The sequence below is a fragment of the Schistocerca piceifrons genome, chromosome 2 (assembly GCF_021461385.2).
Source record: "Schistocerca piceifrons isolate TAMUIC-IGC-003096 chromosome 2, iqSchPice1.1, whole genome shotgun sequence".
Taxonomy (NCBI): domain Eukaryota; kingdom Metazoa; phylum Arthropoda; class Insecta; order Orthoptera; family Acrididae; genus Schistocerca; species Schistocerca piceifrons.
The window spans coordinates 1,060,424,630-1,060,449,182 of NC_060139.1; the positions used below are offsets into that span (position 1 = coordinate 1,060,424,630).

General features: G+C 37.4%; 1 protein-coding gene across 1 annotated transcript in view; it reads right to left on the reverse strand.

Annotated features, from left to right (window-relative positions):
- Window positions 1-24,553, reverse strand: part of LOC124777488 (E3 ubiquitin-protein ligase UBR5) — a 344,177-nt gene that overhangs the window by 209,939 nt on the left and 109,685 nt on the right. Inside the window, exons 14-20 of the mRNA XM_047252926.1 lie at window positions 23,082-23,355; window positions 22,857-22,952; window positions 18,478-18,597; window positions 17,216-17,380; window positions 16,999-17,137; window positions 9,504-9,747; window positions 9,136-9,374 (exon numbers count right to left, since the gene is read on the reverse strand). Coding sequence (XP_047108882.1) covers window positions 9,136-9,374; window positions 9,504-9,747; window positions 16,999-17,137; window positions 17,216-17,380; window positions 18,478-18,597; window positions 22,857-22,952; window positions 23,082-23,355 — 1,277 coding nt within the window. The remainder of the gene's footprint in view (window positions 1-9,135; window positions 9,375-9,503; window positions 9,748-16,998; window positions 17,138-17,215; window positions 17,381-18,477; window positions 18,598-22,856; window positions 22,953-23,081; window positions 23,356-24,553) is intronic.

A 24,553-nucleotide genomic window follows, 5' to 3' on the forward strand; every position in this document is an offset into this window, starting at 1 on the left:
TGTTCTTCGCGTCCTGTATTTTACAAGGAAAATGGCGAGACGTCGTGGTTCCACTGAGGAAGAAATCATGGAGATTCTTACAAGGAGCAACAGTGAGGGTGAACTACTTGATTTTGACGAAAGTGATAGCTCTTCCACGGAGTCCAAAAGCTCTATTCATAAACCGTCCACGTCAGCAGGGGTGTCAAAGCAGTCTCATGTTTCAACAAGAGATGTTAGTTGTTCTGAATCTAAAGAATCAGAAAGTGATAGTGAAACTCCTACGAAGAAACCACGTCTTAGTGATATATTTGACTGGAAAGAAAATGACTTTCAGCCAGTTAGTCACGCATTTGATGATACGCTGTCGGGACGTGTGTGTTAAATAGGGAATGACTCAAGTATTCTGTCAGTTTTCATGTTATTCTCTACACAAGAACTGATGAAATATATAGCTGACAAAACGAATCGGTATTATTTATTCACCAAGGAGAATACTCCTGAATCAGTGCATTCTCGAATCGCAAAATGGAAAGATACTGGATATGAAGAAGTGTATTGTTTCATAGCTGTTTGTCTTATGATGCCTTGCGTGAAAAAACTGAAAATTAGCGAATACTGGACCAGAGATGGTCTTCTAAATATGCCAATTTTTAGTGAACTCATGTCAAGAGACCACTTTTTGTTACTTATGAGAATGTTACATTTCAATGACAACTCTGCCAATACTGGAGGAGACAGATTATTCAAAATTAGGAACATTGTCAATAAAGTTTGTACAGCTTTCCGTTGTGCATTTAATCCACATCAGAAACTCTGCATTGATGAAAGTTTGTTATTATTCAAAGGACGCTTATCTTTCAGACAATTCATTCCATCAAAACAGAGTAGATTCGGTATAAAAACATTTGTGTTATATGATTGTAAGACTGGCTATGTCTTGGATTTCATTGTTTATACAGGGGCATCAACAGAAACTGAGTTCCACAATTTGGGGAAAAGTGGTGACATAGTGGCTACACTTATGAAGCCCTATTTAGAACGTGGACATACCCTCTACGTTGATAACTGGTACTCAATCCCAGACTTGTTTGCCTGGCTCCACAGTCATGGGACGAAGGCATGTGGTACTATCCGTAAGAACAGACGCAACATGCCGAAACTTCAGAAGAAACTGGAACGTGGAGATATACAATTTATGTGTACTGATACAATGCTTGCTATAAAGTGGTGTGACAAAAGGAAAGTGTGGAAGTTGACCACATGTAACACGACAGAAATGGTTGACACAGGAAGAATTGACAGGAATAATGGAGAAAAAATTAAGAAACCACAAAGCATTGTAGATTATAACTTGAATATGGGAGCAGTTGACTGTTCTGATATGCTACTTAGCTCTGTCGGATGTATACGGAAAACAATGAAGTGGCATAAAAAGTTCTTTTTTTTCACGTTCTAGATCTGTGTGTTTTAAATGCTCATGTCCTACACAGATCACTAACAGGTCGTAAAATGACGATAGCAGAGTTTCATCTGTCACTGGTAAGGGAACTTCCAGAAACAATGCGTTAGAGTGCAGAAAAGCTGGCAGAGGAAGGTGTTCTGATGATAATCCTCTAAGATTTGTGAGAAGGCATTTTCCGGACATTATAACAAGTGAGCAATCCAAGAAAAGTGCGCTAACACGTAGATGCATTGTTTGCTGGAAACAAAAAGTGCATCGAGAAAGTAGGTACGAATGTAAAACTTGCAAGGTACCATTGTGTGTCGTACCCTGTTTTGAAAAATACCACACAAAACAGAATTACTAATTGCGGCATAGAACAAATACAATAATGCTATTAGAAAAAAACTTTGACAACAAAAAAAAAATTATAAAAAGGGAAAAACAAAATTAAAATGTTTTTAACTTCGCCAGTGCCGGTCCAAAGCCCGGATCAAAAAGAAGGATGCGAAACATATTCACAAAGTGTAAAAGTAACGCCTAAATTTACAGTTCATGACTGAATTTTCTCTATAACTGAATTTAATGTGCTAAAAAGAAGACAGAGATTTCACAGCTTTCAAATGTTGGAAAATCTGTTGAATACTTATGTGCAACAATCGCAAATATTGTACAAATTTCGTCAAAGAAACAAAATTACGCATAATTGGATAACTACGAAGCTCAACAAATATTCAGGCAATTCAGTGATACAAACAGTAGGCCATGTGAAATTTCTTGTCACACCAGAACACGAATTTAACGACGTGAAGTAAAATTGTTCTTACCGTTGCTCACAGTAAATTCCAATGTTGTAGTGCGATATGAAAGATGATCTGTATGTCGCTTTCTCCTATGAACGATGTAATACGATGTTCGGAACAACAAAAATAATGTACAGTAATCTATGGCTTATTTTATTCGTTCTTGAGTTAGTACGGTGAGGAACGCATAGATAAATGCAGACATTACAAACGGGTATCCCAGAAAGAACAATAAACTATCGATGTAAAGCTAACGAATCACGTCGCTTTCGGCATAATCTACAAAAATAGTGCAAGAAAACTACAAGCAAGATATCATTCGTGGTGACGGAAAATAGTTTTACCAGACAGTTTGATTCTGTAGTAATTCACCTGCAGGGGAACTACATAGTGAGAGCATTTATGAGTATTCTGTATCCGCCACGAGAGGACAATATTTCGCGTGGAGTCGCAGTCACTGCAGAAATATTCAGCACAGGGCAGGTGGGGCAGCGAAGGGTGCTCCGCCCCAGGCGGCAGCTCGAGGGTCAGGCACATTAGCACAGGTATACGGATGACAGTGCAGGCAGCAGTGCCTCAGCGTGCCAAGCGGATCGTGCGCCTCCAGTAGTCAAAGGGTTAAGGACAAAAATAGCATCCTCTTGGGAAGTCTACAGCTGTCTGTCATCATACCCACAGTTCTCAATCTGTACTTCGTAGCAGACTTCATATTATTGTCCTTTGTATGCTCATGGTGTGCTAGCATGGAGCTGAGTTCTCTTATTTTCACTGTATCAAAACTAATACTGCAGTAAAGCAACAGTAACTGGGACAGACCTACTGTACAAAAACGGGAGACCCGCACCGCCTTACTAGGCAAGGTCCTAATGGAGGTGGTTTGCCGTTGCCTTCCTCCGACCGTAATGGGTACGAATGATGATGATGACACAACAACACCCAGTCATCTCGAGGCAGGAAAAATCCCTGACCCCGCCGGGAATCGAACCCGGGACCCCGTGCTCGGGAAGCGAGAACGCTACCGCGAGACCACGAAGGGCGGACATCCTACTGCACATTTTGTTTAAAGTATACATTGTTCTCCAGACAGGCACAAGTAAAACAGTTTCTTCTTTACTTTAAGTAGCAATCTATCTTTTCCTGCTTTGTTGACATTCCTATCTGGAGTTTCCATTGTTTGATTTTGCATATACTATTGTTCAGAAAACTTTTATGTTTTGAGTTGGAATTAACTAGTGCTTAGCGGCTCTTACCACAGTCTCGGGCCCAACATCAATGGTTTCACAGAATCAGAAGTAAAAACAAGACAAAAATGAAAGTAAGTATTTTTCAGAACAAGTTTCTACATATGGTGTTAACCAGAGTACAATACAACCCACAATATAACAGGACCCCTCCCTCCCATTTTTTGAAGCAGCACTTAGAGAAAATTTTATTTTTATCATATTTTGACTGGTTAAAATTACAAACTGAATGAGAGATATAAGGTATCTGCCTAAAAAAGTTAACATTATACATAAACTTGTGCAATTTATCAATTGTCCACATTTTGAAAATAAAAATAAAAAAGAAGTTTTCCTCAATTATTTCCTTCATTTCCTTCTTTGCTTAGTATTTAGACTATGAGAGGTGAGGAAAGAAGCAGTGAATTTCTATATAAAAGCAGCAATGAAATTTATTATCATGGTTGTCACAAATGTTTGACTGTTTGTTTGTTTGTTTGTTTGTTGCAAATATGTAACGATTTCCAAGCTGACAATTAGTATGAGACCTCATAATGAAATTTATAACCTTGGTTGTCACAAATATTTCATTGTTTTGTCTGAATATGTTGTGATAGCAGAGGCTGTAGTTATGATGAGACCTGAGACAGCTATTTTTTCTGAATACACAGCAGATTATGCATCTATACTGACACGAGAATGTGGTTAATATTTTCCTTGGTCTCTTGCTTTCAAACACATCATCTGCCTGCTGCGGTCTCATTGATAAATGTAATAAATTTCCCACACACAGAAAAGCTTCTGCACACAAATCACCATAATTTAGAAAACATCACATGTACAAAATTCAGCTTGCCCTTTTCTCACAATATTCCACAAACCATGGAGGGAGGACAATAGGCGGACCTCATATTCTTAGACTTCCGAAAAGCAATTACGACATAAAAAACACGGATTAGATTCTGAGATAGGTGAGTGGCTTAAAGACTTTGTAAATAATAAAACTCAGTACATTTTCGTTGACGGTAATTGTTCCTCGGAGACAAGGGTATCGTCAGGAGTGCCCCTGGGAAGTGTGATGGGACGACTCTTCTTCTCTATATACATGAATGATCTGACAGACAGGATGAGCAGCAATTTATGGCTGTTTGCTGATGACACTGTGGTGTACAGGAAGATATTGCTGCTGAGTGACTGTAACATGATACAAGATGACCCTGACAGAATTTCTAGTTGGTGTGATGAATGTCAGCTTGCTCTAAGTAAGTGGATGAGTAGAAAAAACAATCCTGTAACATTCGAGTATAGCACTAGTAGGGTGTCGCCTGATGCTGTCACATCGATAAAATAGCCAGGAAGAACGATGCAAAGTGATATAAAATTGACTGAGTGTGTCAGGTCATTAGAGGAGAAGGCGAATACTTAATGTTTATCTTATTGGGAGAATTTTCAGAGTGTATAGCTCATCTATAAAGGAGATGGCATACAGAATGCTACTTCTTGAGAACTCCTCAAGTGTTTGGGATCCTCACCAGGTCGGATTAGAGAAAGATATTGAAGCAATTCAGATGCATGCTGCTAGATTTGTTACTGAAAGGATCGAAGGGCACAGAAGTACAGTGTGTGTTTATAAATCAGATACACAAAAGTAACTTTTAATATGAAAAAAGTAAATAACTTACAGAAATGTTTCAGCACGCAAGTACTGTGTGTCTATAAATTAGTTATACAAAACTAACCTTTAACTGTGAAAAAGGTAAATAACTTACAGAAATGTTTGATACAGCACTGAATGCAGTGTACCTTCAAGTGATGTGGAGGAACAAACACACTGTCTTTTAATGTAACGCCATACGTAGATGTCTGTTGGAGATAAATGAGGTGACAATGGTGGCCAAAGTATAGTTCCACCATGTCCTATCCAAGTACACACATTCCTACGGGGTTCTGTGACAACTTCCCGATAATAATGTGTTGGTGTGTCATCTTGATATGCCAATTACACTGGTTCAGCAAAAAAGAAAGGACCATAAATCTTCTTGCAGCGTACAGCACAAAAGATATTTACCTTATGCGACTCCCATATGTGCTGGATTATGTGACGTGGTTTCTGCTCACCCCCATATATGGATATTATGCCAATTCACTTTACCGCAGATAGGGAAGGTGGCTTTGTCAGTGAACGATTTTATTATGAAAATGGTCTTCAGTCTGCATTTTGTTAAACATGTCTATACCCGGGCCGCTGAAACATTGCACTTGACGTTTGCGTATGAAGTTGGCAGCGTAACAGAGTAACAAGTGAAGAACGATAGGCGCTAGGCGTTCAGCGTGGGGCGCCAGCCAATCACAGCGCAGTGAGCACTGCTGTTACTCACGTGCTGTGACGTCAAAGTTCCCGCGTTGCCGGCTTTGTTTAGTGAATGTGTATACAACGTGAATTGCATGTTGTTTACCGCGTGTTTTCGTTGTACTGTGTGCTATATCGTTGTGACTTTTGTTACGTTGTGAGTTTACATACTTGGAAAATACCACCGAAAAGACTTCGTTCACATAGTGACAATCCTTTGCGGCGAGGGGTGCCGCTAAACAGCCAGGCACTGGAGTTGCTACGCAGAACTCATGAGTTTTACGAGCAGGAGAAAAACTACGTAAGCATTCATGGACAGCCATCAATTCCTGCCGATAAAGTGGTGGAACGTACGTCGAAAACTCTTGGAATTAGTGCAAGAACCGTAGTAAGTAAGGGAGTATTACTACAAAACTTGGAAGATACTGAAGTGAGCCGTAATGATTCCGAGCTGTCTGGATCAAATAATACATTTTTAACAACCCCGGGAAAGAAGAAAAAGCAGCCTAGTCCTATCACAGATTTAGATTCTTTCCAGACTGATGCAATGTGTAGGCGTGTTTATGCTTACTACAGCAGAAAAGAGTATCCGACTGTAGCTAAGTTATTAGTCTCTTTAAAAGAAAGTGAACTCTTCAGGGGTGGTAAAACATCACTAAAAATTGTGCTAAAAATATGGGTTTCCGTTACAAAATGCTAGACGGACGCAAAGTACTGTTAGAGAGGGCACACATTGTTACCGCTCGTAGCATTTTCTTGCACAAAATTGTGGGCAGAGACATTCATTCCGTAATTTGGCTGTTGCGTGAAGCTCTTGTGACTGTGGATGCAGCCTCATGGAGAAAAAAAGTAGAGCATGTCGAGAAGCTTATACGAGCAGCACAGACAACAGAAGGCATTATCAGTGGCCATGAACAATCAACGATTTGTCTTGCTGATGATGACGGTGAAGACGGTTTTGGCGATGAATCGGACAACAGTGACGATGACGAGCTGGATGGAATTGCGCCATTATCGCTGTAAATTGGTGAGTGAAAAATTACTAATGTTGGTTATTTATTGCAATCTCAGTTATTATTTATTTTGTAAACTACGTACATTATTGATTTTAAAGTACCAGTTGTCAGATGCTTGTTTTTTGTATTTCTTTGTTCCGTTATCGAAAGAGTGTGCATTGTTATACTTTTACATGCATTATTATACGGTTGTTTACTTCCTGTCATTGTAGTACAACTAAAAACGAGTTTTTATATACACTGCAATTGTTCAATCGCTTACATTTACGAGATGGGACGGAAAACTGCATCGTCTGCTGTCTGTATAGAGGCTGCTGTTGCAACATCGCTGTTACAGTATAGCCAACCTAACTAGACAAAAAGCGAACTGTCAAGTGCAATGTTTCGCCAGCGCGGGTATACACAAAACTCAACTCATTTCTCTTAGTCTCTTTCCCTTAAAGCTTGAACCATTTCCAATTTGTAAGTTTACATAATGACTTCCAACTGTGCCACTAGGCATATTCAATTCTAAGCTGGCATATCTCACTGATTTACTCGGACTCTGAATGTAAGCATAACGAACTTGTTCAATTGTTCCACCAAGAGATTGCTGACTGGCCCTCACCCAGCGTCCTACATGATTTACAGCCAGTTTAAATGAAATGATTGTACCAATTAACGCTTTTGTTTGAGGTGATGGCTTGCGATATTTAGTCCTGAACTGCCCCTGAACTATGGTAGCACCTTTGGATTCATGAAACCATAAATAACACAGTGCATGCTCTGCATCATTCTAAAACTCCATGATGACTATTGGAATATCTCAATCGTGCATGCCATCTAGCGGAACTGTTGGGAACTAACAGTGTTTGGCGGGAGCAAAACTAATATATAATGCATTCAGTAAAACTTTAAGATGCATTCAGTATTGTATCAAACATTTCTGTATGTTACATACCCTTTTCACAATTAAAGGTTACTTTTTTACAACTAATTTATAAACATCATGCATTACAAAAATGCTTTATAAACTTAAATGGGAATCCTTGGGGAGAGGACGATACTCTTTTCACGAGGCACTATTCAGGAATTTAGAGAACCAATACTTGAGGCCAACTGCAGAACGATTCTATTGCCACAAATGTAGATTTCACATAAGGATCTCAAAGACAAAATGAGAGAAATTGGGGCTCACATGCAGGATTTCAGATAATTTTTTTTCCCTAACTCTATTTGAAAGTGGCAGGAAAGGAAATGACTAGTAGTCGTATGTGGTACCCTCTGCTATGGTGACACCTCATCACCTTTTCAAATCCTTCAAAATAAAGTTACCTCAATTGCCAAAGATCCATCTGTAAATGTAAGATGATCTTTACATTAATCTATTACACAATGTAAAAATGTTGAACTCAATAGTAGTAGTAGTAGTAGTAGTAGTAGTAGTAGTAGTTGTTGTTGTTGTTGTTGTTTAATCTGCGAATGTAAGATGCCCTTGTATTTTTCAAATGACGAATTTTGGAAACAGCCTAAACTTATTATATTCAATTTTTGAAAATATAATTTAACTGGATAAATAAAAAAAATTATGGAAGAACTAACTATGGATGGGAAAAGAACTAGAAGGCACCCAAGAACACTGTGGAAAATGGGAGTGAGAATATCTGTAGAAAGGAGAGGTGTGACCTGGCAGCAAGTGGAGGAAGAAAAGTGGTGGGAGGACCGAGCCAAATGGAGAGGACTCATCAGCACCCAGACCCGGCAGTAGCTGGAGCGGGATTCGGATATAGATAGATAGATAGATAGATAGATAAAAAACTTAATCATGTGATGGCAGGAGAACACACATATAAAAGGTATTACAGTTTGCAAGCTTTCAGAGCCAGTGGCTCCTTCTTCTGGCAGAAGTCTAAAGGGGAAGGAAGAGGGGTGAAGGAGAATGTCTGCTGAGATTTAGAAAAAGGGGTAATCTGAACTCCAGGACAGGGGAAACTTACCAGACAGTACCTGGTGTTCTGGGTGGCTTTTCTGAACTCTACCTTTTTCCTAAACTTCACCAGTCCTTTTCCTTCTACCTTCTTCCTTTTCCTACAACTCTTCTGCCAAAAGATAAGAGTGACTGGCTCTGAAAGCTTGCAAACTGTAATAATTGTTATGTGTGCACTTGCTGCATGATGAGTAGATTTTTTTCCTATCCTAATACATTATAACCTTATAATAGGATAAATACGGCAATTTTCTGATGAGTAAATATTTGGGTGTCTAGTGTGTGTAGTTCAACACTCAAACTCTTCAATAAAACTAAATAGTGTACAGGTAAATATAATTAAGAATCAATTTATACCTGCTGTTTGGCTGAGTCACCAGATCAGTGTCAGTTACAAGGCGGCACAGCAGCTCAAAGCGTGCCGACTGTTGTCCCATAATGAGTGCCTTGCACTTGCACTTCTCCCAGCAATCACAATACGCAGTTGGGGAAGTGCGTTTCAACTTACAATCATGACCCTTGTGACAAACTCTGGCACACTCAGTGCAGCAACACAAGGATCCAGTTAGACCACAAGTTCTGCATTCAAATATGTCCTGCAAAAAACAAAATAAATGTTAATAGTGAAGTAATCAGAGAGAAAGAGAAAGAGAAAGAGAAAAAGAGAGAGAGAGAGAGAGAGAGAGAGCACAAACAATACCTCACAATATTCTTTTTTTACTAACTTGGTTTATGTGGACATCCCCAGTCCAGGTGAAGCTACATGTATCATTACAGCAAATGACGTGCAGTGGTGAATCATCAGGAGCTGATCCAGGTGGGTAAACCATTGAGGCAATTTGTGCTTTCACTTGTGCTTCACCTTCTTCCTTGGCTGCTACTCGCTGAATAGTGTCTAGAAGTGTCAGAGCTGCTGTGTAAGCTCGCACTGACACAGCCAACATGAAAGGTGTCTGCCCTTGTGCATCTCTGCAACATATTTATTTAAAATTTTAGACACTAGCCATCTTGAATGGATGTTTGACAATTATATGTTATTGAAACAATTGCCAATATAAAACAATTATTAAACAAGATGCCAATGGAAGAATTTTACAGACAACACAATTTCTTCATTGGTAACACGCTCACCAAACAGAGCCATAAAATTTATTGGTTAATAACTGCATTTTAAAACTGAAGAAATTACAGGAAATTAAGGAGATTGGACCTGGATAACAATCAGTGGCTGATGAAAGTTTAAAAGGGGGCATTAGACAATGACTGACTGAAAAAAAGAAATACTGTGTGTTGGAAGACAAGTGTACAACTTTAGGAGGCGACTTGCGATGGAAGAAGAGTAATTAGTCTAGAAGACAAGACCCAGTAGATATCATTGGATAACACACAAGATATCTATATTACTATATGGCTAACCTGGGGTATGATACTAGTCGCAGGTTACCTATCGAATGGCTTCCAGAGGCAACAAAATTTTGATTTTCAATATTTCATACAGTTATTGACAGAAATTGAAAATGCTGTCATAAACTACTCATTATGAGCTATAATCTTGTTAAAGGTTGAACACGGTAAGTCAATTTGCCCGAGGCAGCATAATTGATGTTACAACTATTATTTAAACTATATTCATCCACTATTTAAGAATGAGAGCACGTATCAACTTCCAACAATCTTTACACATAATTTCAAAACTTGAAAAAAAATTTCTCTCCTACACACCCAAAAAATGATGAAAGTAAAGAAGTTTATTATGTATTACATTTTCGCTGTTCGTGCAGTAATACTATGGCATACAGCATGATAACTTTAACTTAGTACTTCCTCACTATGTTAAGTCTACTTGCAACACATTTTGCAGACAGTGTCCACATATATCACTGAATGCAACAGAAAAATTATATCACTGACACATAGTTCCAGAGATATCAAACAATGGAAAATCCAGGGTGGAATGTAAGATTATTACAAAAGGATAGTTGCTACTCACCACTTAGAGATGCTGAGTCTCAGATACAACAAGACTGTCACAAAATAAGCTTAAAGTCAACAAAGCCTTTGTCAAAAATAGATCTCTCTCTCTCTCTCTCTCTCTCTCTCTCTCTCTCTCTCTCTCTCACACACACACACACACACACACACACACACACACACACACACACACACACACAGTCTCTGGCAGCTGAAGCCAGACAAAGGCTTTCTTGGTCGAAAGCTTATTTTGTGACAGTCTTTTTATTGTGCCTATCTACGAGTCAGCATCTCCACTATATGACGAGTACCAACTAACCGCAGTTCTGGATATATGATGTTTTATACACAAGAGAACATTTTTTAAAGAATTGGGAATGTGGTTTTACTGGTTGCATCTCACAGATGCAGCCAGTGGCTGGAAACTGTCCAAGATGATGATGATGATGATCTAACAGATGAAATAATAAAATATTAAAATGCACTAAATGAAGCATGCAAATAGGAATAGAGTGTCTAAAACAAAAGACTGACAGGAAGAGCAAAATGGCTAACCAGGTATAACTAGATGACAAATACCAGGCTGCAGAAGCATGTATGACTGTCTATATGAAAACTGAAGAAATCTTTGAAGGAACAAGAAGTAACCATATGAAAATCAAGAGCTGCAGATGGCAAGTCAGTGCTTAGGAAAGAAGGGAACACTGACAGGAATATATAGAGGGTCTATATAAGCTGAGCGAACCACAGGACAATATTATAGAAAGAGAGGAGGAACTAAGTACAGATCAGCTGGGCTATATGATACTGCAAGAAGCATTTGACACAGCACTGAAAGATCGCAGTCAGAACAAGGCACCTGAAATGGATGACTTTCCCTAAGAAATATTGAGATCGTTGGGAGAACACACCATGATAAACCAATGCCAGATGGTAGACAAGACAAATGCAACAATTGAAATACAGAGAGTTACAAAGGTAAAGAATGTAACAATTCCAACTACAAAGAAGACTGAGAGGTGTGAATATTACCAAGCCATCAGTTTAATAAAGCATGGTTACCAAATACTAACATGAATTATATAGAGAATAATGGTAAGTGACATAGATGTCAAGCTCATAGATTATTATTTTGGGTGCCAGAGAAATGTAGTCACATGTGAAGTAATAGTGATCATATGGCACACCTTAGAAGACAGACTGAAGAAAGCCAAACCTACATTTACCGAATTTGTAGATTTAGATTAAGTTTTAGGTAATTTGAATGGAATACCCTCTTTAGAATTCTGATGGTAGAAGGGATAAAACACAGAAGACAAAAGGTTATCTAGAACTTGTACAGAAATCAGACTGTAGTAATAAGATTCAAAGGACATGAAAAGGAGGTAATGGTTGAGAAGAAAGTGAGACAGGATTGTAGGCTATCCTCAATCTTATCTAGTCTGTATACTGAGGAACTAGTACAGGAAACCAAGGAGAAATTTTGGAAGAAATTTAAAATGACATTGTAATTATCTCAAGTTGTCAAATGACTTGGAATATCAAACAGAAGGAAATGAGTACAGAAAGGAGGTTATAAAATGAATGTTAGCAAAAGTAACATAATGATAATGGAATGTAGCTGAACAATATCAGGCTTTGTTGAGGCAATTGTGTAAGAAAACGAGACAAAGTAGCACACAAGCTTTGCTGTTTAGGCATCAAAATAAATGGTAACTGTTGAAGTAGAGAGCATTTAAAAGGCATATTACTAATAGCAAGGAAAATGCTTCTGAAAGGAAAAAAAGAAAACACTGCTAACTTTAGATGTAATTTTAGGTACTAACAAGTCTTTTCCAATGATTTTTGTCTGGCATGTAGTCTTGTACGAAAGAGAAAGGTGGACAATAAGCACACCAGTTCAGAAAAGAAGAGAATAAAAGCTTTTATATATTGTGTGGCTACAGATGAATGGTGATGATTATAACTAATGGAGAGGTATTAACTGAATTAGAGAGAGAGAGAGAGAGGAAATTTATGGCACAACTTGCCAAAATGAAATGATCATTTGCTAGGACAACCCTGAGGTATCAAGGAATTGTTGATTTGGTCATGGAAAGTACGGGAGGTAAAAATCTTTTAGGGAGATTGAGGCTCAGCTACATTAAGCAACGTTGAAAATGCTGAGATAAGAAGGCTTGCACAGGATAGGCACGTGTTGTGAGCTGCACCGAACCAGTCTTTGGACTGCAGACCGCAATAACAATATGGAAAGATACATTAAACGTTTGTGTCACCGTTACCATACTTCTGACAATACTAAATTTTGATGTTTCAGTGTGGTTTGCTTGATAATGGCCTCTCCGTAACTCTGAATTTGTAACAAGGAAAGCAGAAATATTCTGATTTGTTAACCAAAATTAAGTTTCATTTCCTGAACATATTTACTTTAGTACAATAATTTCATTACGCTAACCTCATATTGCCCCCTTCAATGGCAGGATAAAAATTTATCTTTACAATCCAAAAGGCTACAGGATTCCTTGCAAGTTTTTCATGGAATCATACAATTAGACTTTATTACAAACACCTATTTCATCCCAGTGCATCAACAAAACTTTATTCTTATGCTGGTCAGAATATTTTGTTTTAATTGTTTTAAGAATCTTGCCATATAAGGCCTATGGAGATAAAATTTCTGTAGTTGACAGACACAATGTAGCCTTACAGAGGTTGTGTGTGTGTGTGTGTGTGTGTGTGTGTGTGTGTGTGTGTGTGTGTGTGTGTGTGTGGGCACGCGCATGCATCCCCTAACTATGTCATGAGTGGCTACTTTTACAACTTCCATTACTTATATTCCAACATATTTCTTTCACAAAGTGAGTTAGAAAAACAACACTTATTTCACAAAATACTAGATTTGAAACTGGACACACTCAAATATAAATTCAATACTTTGACCCCTGTCATCTCATGTAACAGGTACTGCAGAGGACAGCTTTTTGTGGAAAGTGAGTATGCTGCTTGGCAATTACTACATAGATAGTGTGGCAGTATTTGTCACTGCAGAATTATTTATATAAACACCACAAAGCTAAAAAAAAAAAAAAAGAAAGAATTGAGGAGGAAAATCACTGACAGTTATGGTCATGAAATATTTTCACAGAATAAAAAAGTGTAATGGGGGATGCAAAACACAGAAACCGAGCAAGAGTATCAAATTTTATACCTGAATAGCTTCTTCCTGACTGAGACCTTAATTAAATTAAATAAGCCATGATGAGAAATGTGCTGTCCTTGACAGCTTTCCTTGTCCGTATGAATTATTCTCATTTTAATAAATTCCTATAGTTCTTACTACTTAAATTTATTTTCTTTATCAAAATTGGCAACTCGCAACCTTTGAATTACTTTCTTCTGCATTTACGTATCGTAAAGACATACATGATTACACCTAGATACAGACATTTGTAAATATGTGATGGTGTTACAGGTACACAAAAGTAGTAAACTACTATTGCTATCACTGAAATCCAAATCTTCAGAGAAACAAGCTTTTGGGGTAATTTAAATGAATTTACATATATATGTTGCAAAAAATAGTTCTGACACATCATTTTTAAGTGCATATATGATTGAATGGGTTCTGATTGCTTGTCTACTGGAAAATCCTACAGCACTATCAGTTGGTGTGCTGTGCCAAGGTTACAATTCTGAATGCAGCCAACAACTTTAAATCAGTTTTGGATATCTATGTGCACTGTCATCGAGTTACAGAATACAAAGCTTTAGAGACTAGACCTTGATGAAACACAGTGACTGTCTTGCACTTTTTTTATTACATATTTCAGTCCCACGTCACTCAAATGGTTTCATTACATATTCTGACTTATCCCCGGATCATCATCAAATCATACTTGAAACAGTATAGATGACACCAACATGCATAGACAAACCACGAGTAGCTACTTACTGTCCTGTCACTGTTAACATGACAATGCTACTTTTCAGGTTCTTTTTTACCAATTTCAATGTATATTCACTGCTCGCCCAAAAAAAAAAAATTCATGTTCAAATACAGATCCATATTTATATTTTTTTATACATAAAAAATAAAAACCTCTGCTTTTATGTGAAAGTTAACAGCAATATAATAAATTTTCACGTGCACATTATACTGCGTCACACTCGCAACCGTGCAATGAGAAATGGATCTCTAGTCCAAGAATCCACAGACAACAACAAACACTAATGTGGTCAGTGAGCACACTACAGAGAGCTATCACTGAGGAATCACATTACACCAATTCAATGCTCTCCTTCACTTTATGCTACAGGATTCTAAAACTAACTGTTTACAAAACAAAGTGGTTTTAAACTAAATGACTCAGAACATTTCTTTTTGTCAAGAGTATCTGAGATTTCCGCATAAGTCGAAGTCTCTGAGTGGTAGTAAACAACTCAAACAAGAGTGTTATACACCTCACAAAAGTTTCAGAACTAAGAATATTGTATCTTGTCCGAAACGAAGACAGTTAGTGCAGATAACAGGATGTCTTCATACAGTTGGAAGGGTAAAACAACAAAATCATTTATGATTAATGTGCAGTGCTGGGCTTCCTGATATTTGGTTTGTGGGGTGCTCAACTGCGCGGTTATTAGCACCCGGACAAAGTCCCAATTTTTACACAATCCTCTTTTTTTTCTCTCTCCACAATTCAATCTAGTGACTGTCACAAATGATGATTGTGATGATGATGAGCTTCCTGCTATGAATGTTCTGATTATGATGACAATGGCAGTCACACTTAAAAACAACCCTTGAGGGACTACATTATCTTTCTCAGAACAGTTCACATAGGATATAGGTCAATTTGAGAAAAAGAAACACCAGAGGAAGGCAATAAACATGTAAGAACACAAGGCACATACATGTAGGTGTCTGTAAAATCACCACTCTTTCAACTATCTGAATTTAATATGTCCACAAATTATCACAGGTTTCTTTGCAAGAGTATTGAGAAACAAAAAATAAATAGGGATCAGAAATTGTCTATTTACAAAAGCCTGTTTATAGCCACAACACAAAAGTGTTTCCTATTAACAGCAATCTGTTAAAACATTTACAAAGCATGACTTTTGAACTTACACAAAAATCATGTAATACACTATAATGTACATTATTAACAATGAGTGTTCTATTGTCTTTAGCATACAACACAGATTTTATTGTCGACACAGAAAAAGCAGCCACTAGAAACATTGATCGTGGTGTGACTAAAGTCAAGGATGCCCCTTTTGTATCAGCGCTGAAGATACACTGAACCCAACAATATCCTTGGTACAGTTTGTAGAGTTTTATAGTGTGTCAAGAATTGAATTCTGACCTCACTAGGAAAGTATACAAAGCAGAGGCACAGGTAGAGCAGGTATATGACACATTTCTCAAAGATATATCATTCTGTTAACTCACAAGATAAATCGCCATTCATTTTTACAATTTTCAATATTGTCAACTTCTTAAGAGCAATGCTGAGGAATTAGAAACACGTGTTCTCTTCCAATAACAGCAGTAACATTCACAATTAATAAATATTACAATTTGGAAGTGGTGGTGAAATGGTTACTCATTTATAGTTTGAACATACGTGCATATAGCCCGTGTACAAATGGTTGTCTAAAAATCACAAACATGTGGAGTAACTCAGTCATAACCAGGTACTCCCCAGTTCATTTGGAAGTTTTCAATTGTGCAGCTCGATAACTACATTATGTTCCATTTTTAAGTTATTTTATGGAATTCATAATTGTGAGAAACAAATGCCTTATCACACACAGTCAAAGCAATGTCCAGAATTTACAACAGAGGAATGTTTTCCACATCATAATCCAGCCACAACTTCCTGAGCTTCAACGAGTCTAACCATTTAGCATTTGAAATGTAAACTAGTAAATGTGGAAAGTATTACCTCTGATTTACATACAATTTCTTTGTTGCAAGTATTTTGGAAATAAAGGTAGGAATAGAGTGTTAGATAGCACTTGTGTCCAAAGATACATCTTGATGGACATAGCACTTGTTGTTGCCTAGTGACAAACAAAAAGTAGCAAGAAGTTTACAACTGACGTACTTCTAAACCTGTAGAGTGTGTGTGTGTGTGTGTGTGTGTGTGTGTGTGTGTGTGTGTGTGTGTGTATCCTTACCCCTTCCCAGACCATTACGATTTATGAATTAGTAAAACATATTACAGTGAAAAAGATATGACTTACTTTGCACCAAGTAATGTGCCCAGATGAGGGGCAAGACCTGGACTCTCACAGAGTAAGCGCAACGACACAATTGCATTGTTTTTCCGTTCTATGGGATCCACGACATACGAGTTGCTAGGACTTGCACCAGAAGTTGAACCTAATATAAACAACCACAACAGTTACAATATAGCATTTAACTGACAGCTGTGTAGAAGTGTATACAAAAAATACTTACCACTTGCAGATGGTTTATTATTTGCAGCGTTTGATCCACCGAGCCCCATCAAGCTGTCTTCATCACCTGACGCAGGATCAAATGTTTCAGGAGGCCAGCTAAGGGTTGGAATAGGTTCATCTGAAATATGTTGATGTGCACTGCTGTCAACAGCCACTTCGCGTTCTGCAACAATAACTATAATTAATCCAGTAATTAATGTTTCAATTTGGGACTTTGCTGAGGTTGGAGGGAGGGAGGGAGAGAGAGATAGAATGCATTTGCACAACATATTTACTCATTAAGTGAGCCACAGGAGCTGGGAAAAATTCACAAACGAAGATAAGTACTTGTAATTAGGACCAGAACATTATATGCAGATTTTGTATCCTGATTTGCAAATTCCTGAGACAATTCTTTCTTTTGAAAACAAAACTATGTGAATATCTCTGTAAGCACAGTTTAACAATATTACATTTGCGAAAACAATATACTGCACTCTGAGTATGAAAAACCTAATCCAGAAGTAGAACTGGAAGGACAATCTTTTAACAATGTATGCGAGTTTCCCATTTCCTGCTCCCATAATACGGGATACTGTGTTACAATAAACTTACAGCGTAATTCCGGAAGGTTGTACACCTCTTGCAGATATGTTCTCAAATAAGGCACACTTTAACTTCCCACCCTGCACATACACTTCTAAGCTCAGTTGACAGAGTAATGTACATTTCACGCTGAAGAGATGTTATGCAGAAAAACTGTTTCATAATAATTTCTTTCTATGACTAATCTTTTTTGTTTGCATATTCCTACAGCAGCTTATGTTCACAAAGATCAGTATCATTTACAGACACTTCTAACCAAAACCATGACACACCACCTTCAACTTCAATAACTAGAAAATGACATTAAGAATTAACTGTCAACATCTAAAAGGCAATGGCAAATCTGACTTAATACTTCAAACAACAAAAAATAATTTTTGAGGATCAGTTCAAGCAAGGCTACAATAATTTAAAATTCATGCACCTAAAATTTGACGTTTTCTTTGTTATACATCAGCAACGAAACAAAATGTTGTTGCTGCACTCCTGCACAATTATGTAACCTGCTGTTGCATGTTAAACAATTTCCCGAGCCTGTTCACGAACAAGATCTTCACTATGAAATAGTTATCATGGAATAATGCAAAATTATTCATGGGTGGGTACTGAACTAAGACAAAAAAACAGGACCCCACCGACATGTTGCATTGCAATACATCTTTCACTGCCACTCACCAGACCTCACAGCTGCTGTAGCTCTTCTCATCATCTCACGCAGGCTCACAGATCGTGAACCTAAGGCATTGGTGATCACGTTGATAGACTCTAGCCCCGAACTGTTGCTGTTACTGCCCTCTGAGGAGCAGAAAACACATTTGATATAGATGGAGGGGATCCATGGAAGTTTATTACGAAACATTTCTACAATATAAATGAAAGATCATTGCTATTTTGCCCATAAGTCTTTGGGAGCCAAGACAGAATAATATACAAATGTGTGAATACATAAAAAGTTTTTCAAATTCATGCATAACAAGTAATCTTTTAAAAGCTATAATGAAACAAACATTAGAATCTATAAACAGTGCTCAGACCTGTGTTCTACGGAAATGTGTACAAATGTCAGCAGTAAGGAACAGAGTGCATAAAACAGATTGGCACAGAGAATGAAACCACTTGTTAGTTCTCTTAAATTTTTTATACTTCTGTCTCATAAAATCAATATTACACATCTTGCATCCTGATAAATGATCTACCTCCCTCCTCCCATGAAATGGGATGTTTTTTGTAACAAACTATGAAGAATTGTGTTGTCTGCAGGGTAGAACCTACAAGACGTTTACCATAATATAGAATCTACTGTCCCGGTCTTTGATCTCCAATGACAACAAGAATGAATCTTGTTTTGGGTTTGAGATTGTAATTTAGTAGGCGTATTTTAATGTTCAATGCATATTTTTAACTTACACTTTTGTTCCTATTCTAATCTCTGTATTTACAATGGGGTGTAATTATTTGTTTATTGTTACAAAATTAGTAATGAATGAAAGAACTGATAATTTTAATACGATTTTATTACAATTCGACTTTCAAAACCGATTAGATTCAATTTTCATTACTACAAGTTTTTTTAATACAAAATGACAAAAAACAACTTCCCATTATGGGCCATAGCCACTCTACAATATTTTTCTTTATTTCTTTCCTCAGCCTTCCTTCACATGAAGTAACATTTTTTTCTTGTTTCTTAACTCCTGAAAATAAAATTTCGAGTTATCTCGTTTTTAATATTTTGACAAACTTAAAATCCTGAATAAACTCAGGCAACTTAAGAAAAAACAATTATATCCATTTCAGTGCTGATAGTTACTAGAAAGCATCTGGTACTACATTTGTAGCTTGGCTGCTGTGTTTTGATTGAGGCAGTTGCCTTTAGGTATCACCTCTACTGTGTGCTGCCTCGAATACTTGAGGACAAAACACACACTTTCAGACTCTCCTGTATTGTTGTTTAAGCAATGCTTTAAAAAAAAAAAGGATTACTATACTGATCCTGAGTCTGACATTCAATTTAGCAACTCAAAAACTGAACAAGAGTGTGATGTTACTTCACTATAGACTGAAAGTGACTACAGTTTGACAGTTGAGTGACAAGTACTTGCCAGTGGTACAAGAGAAATATATCAACTGTGCTCCAGCTAGCCCCTCCAAGTCTTATGTTCACAGGAATCTACTGATGATGATCATCATCAATTTCCGGGGCCTCTGTCCCATTTCAACGTGGGGTCGGCCTTGTTACTATGGATTTGATGATGTTAGTGTGAGAGGGTGGGCGGATGCCCCTCCTGTCGCCACCCCAAACCGACCAGGACGAAATTAGTGTACCCCAGCTGTCTGCGTCTGGTGTAGGACATGAAATAGTGCGAACATTTTGCTAATGTCTGGCTGGCTCACTGGCCCTCATCGTGAACACGTCGGGCGGATTCGATCCAGGGCCAGCGTCCCTACTTGAGTCTTGGAAACAGTACATTAGCACCCTCGGCTAACCTGGCGGGTACAGGAATCTACTGATCCATTGTGAAATACATAGTTAGACTTCAAAGCTACACAGAAACTAAAAAAAATTACTTTCACGTTTCAGGATATTTTAGTCAAGAGTCCAGTGCGAAAGTATACGCATGAGTTTATTACTGATGATGTCTACATGTAGTGTCATTCATTATACAATGTTTTTCATTAATGAAAGATTATTATTTTTTGGAATATAATTTGAAAAAATCCTTAAGTGGTTAAAGGAAAAAAGTTAAACATGCAAATTAACAATACTTTCCCCTGTCAACTACACAATACCTTCTGATAATGTGCACAAAATAAAACAGAACGAGATTGCAAATTCAATCTTTAAAAACAGAATGGATGTCATTCACACAGTGCAACATTGCACTAAAAGGAAGGAAAATTTTTGGCTCTTTTTCATTTATTTAATGAATATGAAACAGTCACCAAAGAGAACAACTAAGGAACGTCTAGCTTCAGACAGTTCAGTTCTAAATGGTGCTGTCACATTAAGCATAAAACCATGCCACCTGCACATATTTTCTTGGTCACATCCAGAGGTGGCAGAGAACACATCATGTAATAGAGAACTTTTCTTGTAGATGAAGTGTGACTGATGCAAAACTTCTGTGAAAAATGGCAGCAGCTACCTATCTGTGACACATCACCCCACCCCCTCCCCCTCCCACACATACAAACACTTCTATTGTCAATGCTATGAATCCATGGTTATAATACAGGCTTTAAAAAAGACTAAATCTATTACAAAGTCGTCATTTTTTTCCGTCTTTCCCTTAGTTACTTTAAATTCGTGGAGGTATGTACCATCTATGCAACTAAATGAAGGCAGTTTGTTTATTGCCACTCGCATTTTGCTTCTTTTATTTGGGAAGCATCATCCGTGGCCTGAAATACATGTTTCCTTTTACACCTACAATAAACGTATTATGTGGTAGATATAATATGCTGCTATATTTTATTTTGTTGTTTTTTTCTCATGTTTTTTAGATTAGAATCAACTTTTATAGCCCAAGTTCCATAATGTGAATTTATCATTCGGTGTTACTTACGATTTCCAGCACTGTTATGGAACTTGTGCAACAAAAGTTGATTCTAACCTAAAAAACAAGAGAAAAACACAACAAAATAATTATACGAACTACATAATACATTTACTGTACGTATAAAAGAAAACATGTATTTTTCAACAAGATGGGGCACTCCACCACTTGAGTTGCCAAATGTGTGAAAATCTGAATGAAACTCTGCCAAGCTGTTGGATTGGTCATCAAACAGCCAGCAACTGCGCTTCTCAGCTGGCTTCCTGTCACTGGATCAGCTGCCCTGTGACTTGTCCCTGAAGAGTTTCATTACGAATAATGTTTATGCAACAACGCTATCACAGCACCTAGAAGAGTTGAAAACCAGATCCGTACTGCCATTAAACATCAGTGATGATGTACACGCTTACCCAAGTATGGGACGAACTAGAAGTGTGTCACAAGTTCCATTGTTGTATGACTTACAGTTTAATAAATGTGTGTTTGAAATACATATATTCTTTTTCAAAAACCCATATCTCTTTTACTATGCCATTTTCCAAGTAATAATTTTTGTTTTGAACACATGCAATTTTCGTGATAATTTGGAAAGCAAAAGACGAATGATCTCCCTTCCTTCTTAAGCTTCCCAACATATCCCTTTGCCCTTCTTGATGATGGAACTATTAATTCACAAAGCAAATTATTGTGTCCCTTTTACTTTCACAAATGTCTTGTTAGCAGTATTACACATTTTTCCTCTTGACGCTGAGTACAGATTAAACAACGGAAACTCCAAGTAGGATTATCAACAATATAGGAAAAGACAGATTGCTACTTACCATAAAGAAGACAGGTCAAGTTGCAGACATGCACAATTAAAAGACACTCACTTATACCTTTCATCTACACTACATGCGCACGCGCGCGCGCACACACACACACCCTGTGTGTGTGTGTGTGTGTGTGTGTGTGTGTGTGTGTGTGTGTGTGTGTGTGTGTGCGAGTATCTTAATTGTGCCTGTCTGCAACTTGACATGTCCTTTTTTATGGTAAGTAGCAATCTGTCTTTTCCTGTACATTAGTTTTTTCAACAAAATTTTTCTTTGATGTAAACCACAATTGCCATATTTGGCAACTACACAATGGTTATGGACCAATCCCTTATCAAAATACCTCTTAGACCATCATTGTAAAATGAGGTTACTGTAGAGCAAGTACTACTTTCTCATTGAACCTCCACACAATGTACCATGTTGTTTCCGACGGTATACAACAGTCTACATACTTCAGAGCAAAAGCATCAAATTAAACTGAAGAATAACCATAAAGTGCCCCATCTCGGCTGAAGTGGGTAGCACCACAAGAAACAGTTTCAACAGTACTGTACATAATGACCATTTATAGGCTGAATTAACAGGATGAAGCCTGTGGGGACAGAGGTGGAGTGGGGGACAAAAACAGATCGAAAACTCATTGTGGTTTAATGAAACTATGAATTAATTCACCAATTCTTACCTTGTTCTCCATCCTTGTTCGATGTCGGTGCACACATTGTAACACAAGCATGCAGAATGTTCCTGTTACCATCACAACGTTCATTTAATATAGCATCTGAAAAGGTAAAAATCATTTATATATATATTTATTTGCACAAAAATTTTATATATGAATTCCACACAAATTGGATACTATATTGAACTTCTACAAAGTTTGTAGATGCTGTGTTGCTGAGCTACTCACCAATTGTCCGTGAGTCGAGTGATGAGAGAACAGAACGAACACCTTCCAGGTCGCAGCGTAGTAGCCTAGGTAAAAGCAACTGCGGTTCTACAGCCAACGCTAGCACGGCAACCTGGCTACGCAACGAGCCTCCGAGAGCTACAGTTCCAGCACCGATGCATCGAACAGGAGGCAGATCTAGCCATTGAGGATCACGGATGCTGTCAGCACAGTCTCGTGCCAGAGGGTACAGAGTACTGTTCCCGTCACGTAAGATCACCACATTTTCACTACCCTGTTTTTAAAATACAGACTTTGAAAAGATCTCAATGTGAAGACATTTTACTCTGCTCTCAATACAAATCCGTAATGAAACATGTTATCAACAACTTGGCTTGATAAATAGTATTAAACTTTAAAAATGAACCATGACAACAGTTTTAACAAAGTGTTCTGGTTGACTATAAACGATGACTACATTAATAGACCACAATTCACTGTTATACAGCTAACTGGAGAGTTTATTTCAAGTCACAGTACATTTATAATTTTCTTCTCCTTCATTTACAAATAACTTACCTGTAAATCTCCAAAAACCAACATCACATTACACTACTTACAAAGAGAGGTCCCTTGCAACTGGATCAACTTTTCTGAAACGACCCATATGATGCTGTAGTTTTAGGTCCCAGGTATCAACACCCTGCAGCCATTCATCAAAGTGTGCCCTCATTTGCAAGTAATCAACAAAAAAGAATTTCGCCTGGTTCTCTAGACACTTAAATATAAATGTGTTATGTAGAGTAGCGATGTAGCACAATTGTTAAGATACTTTCCTGATGGGCAAAAGGTTGTGGGTTAAAATCTCGTTGGGTGCTTTTAAATTTTATACTTTTAAATCTTTATTGGTATGACTGATTATTACTTTTATTCACTTAATTGGTTGATTATTACTTTTATTCACTTAATTGGTTTAAATGCATTTTTTTATTTCTGATCCTTTACCATGTCATTTTCATCATTGTGAACTTTTTCATTTGCTCTCATATTTTTCCTTTTTGTTTGGAATCTTTGTCAATGTGATTTTAATTATTAAGTAAGACATTTTATGGATGGAAATTGTAAAAAAAAAAAATTTGAAACATAACTTTTTATGAGGAAAATGATGGGGTAAAGGATTAGAAATAAAAAATTACATTTAAACAAATTAACTGAATAAAATAATAATAAGTCATATCAATAATGATTTACCCACAAATAATTTCAAAGTACTGAGGAGATTCGTAAGTACTGAAGAGATTCTGATGCAAACCTTCTGCATGTCAGGAATGTATCTTAACCACTCTGCTACACCACAACTCTGAACAAATACTATTACAAGCATTTCAGCTTCTAGAGAGCACAGTTTTCCAGACAGTGATAGTGGTACACAAGGCCATTTAAATGGTGCATGTACAATTACATTAAACACATACTTATGTAAGTAAAATTAT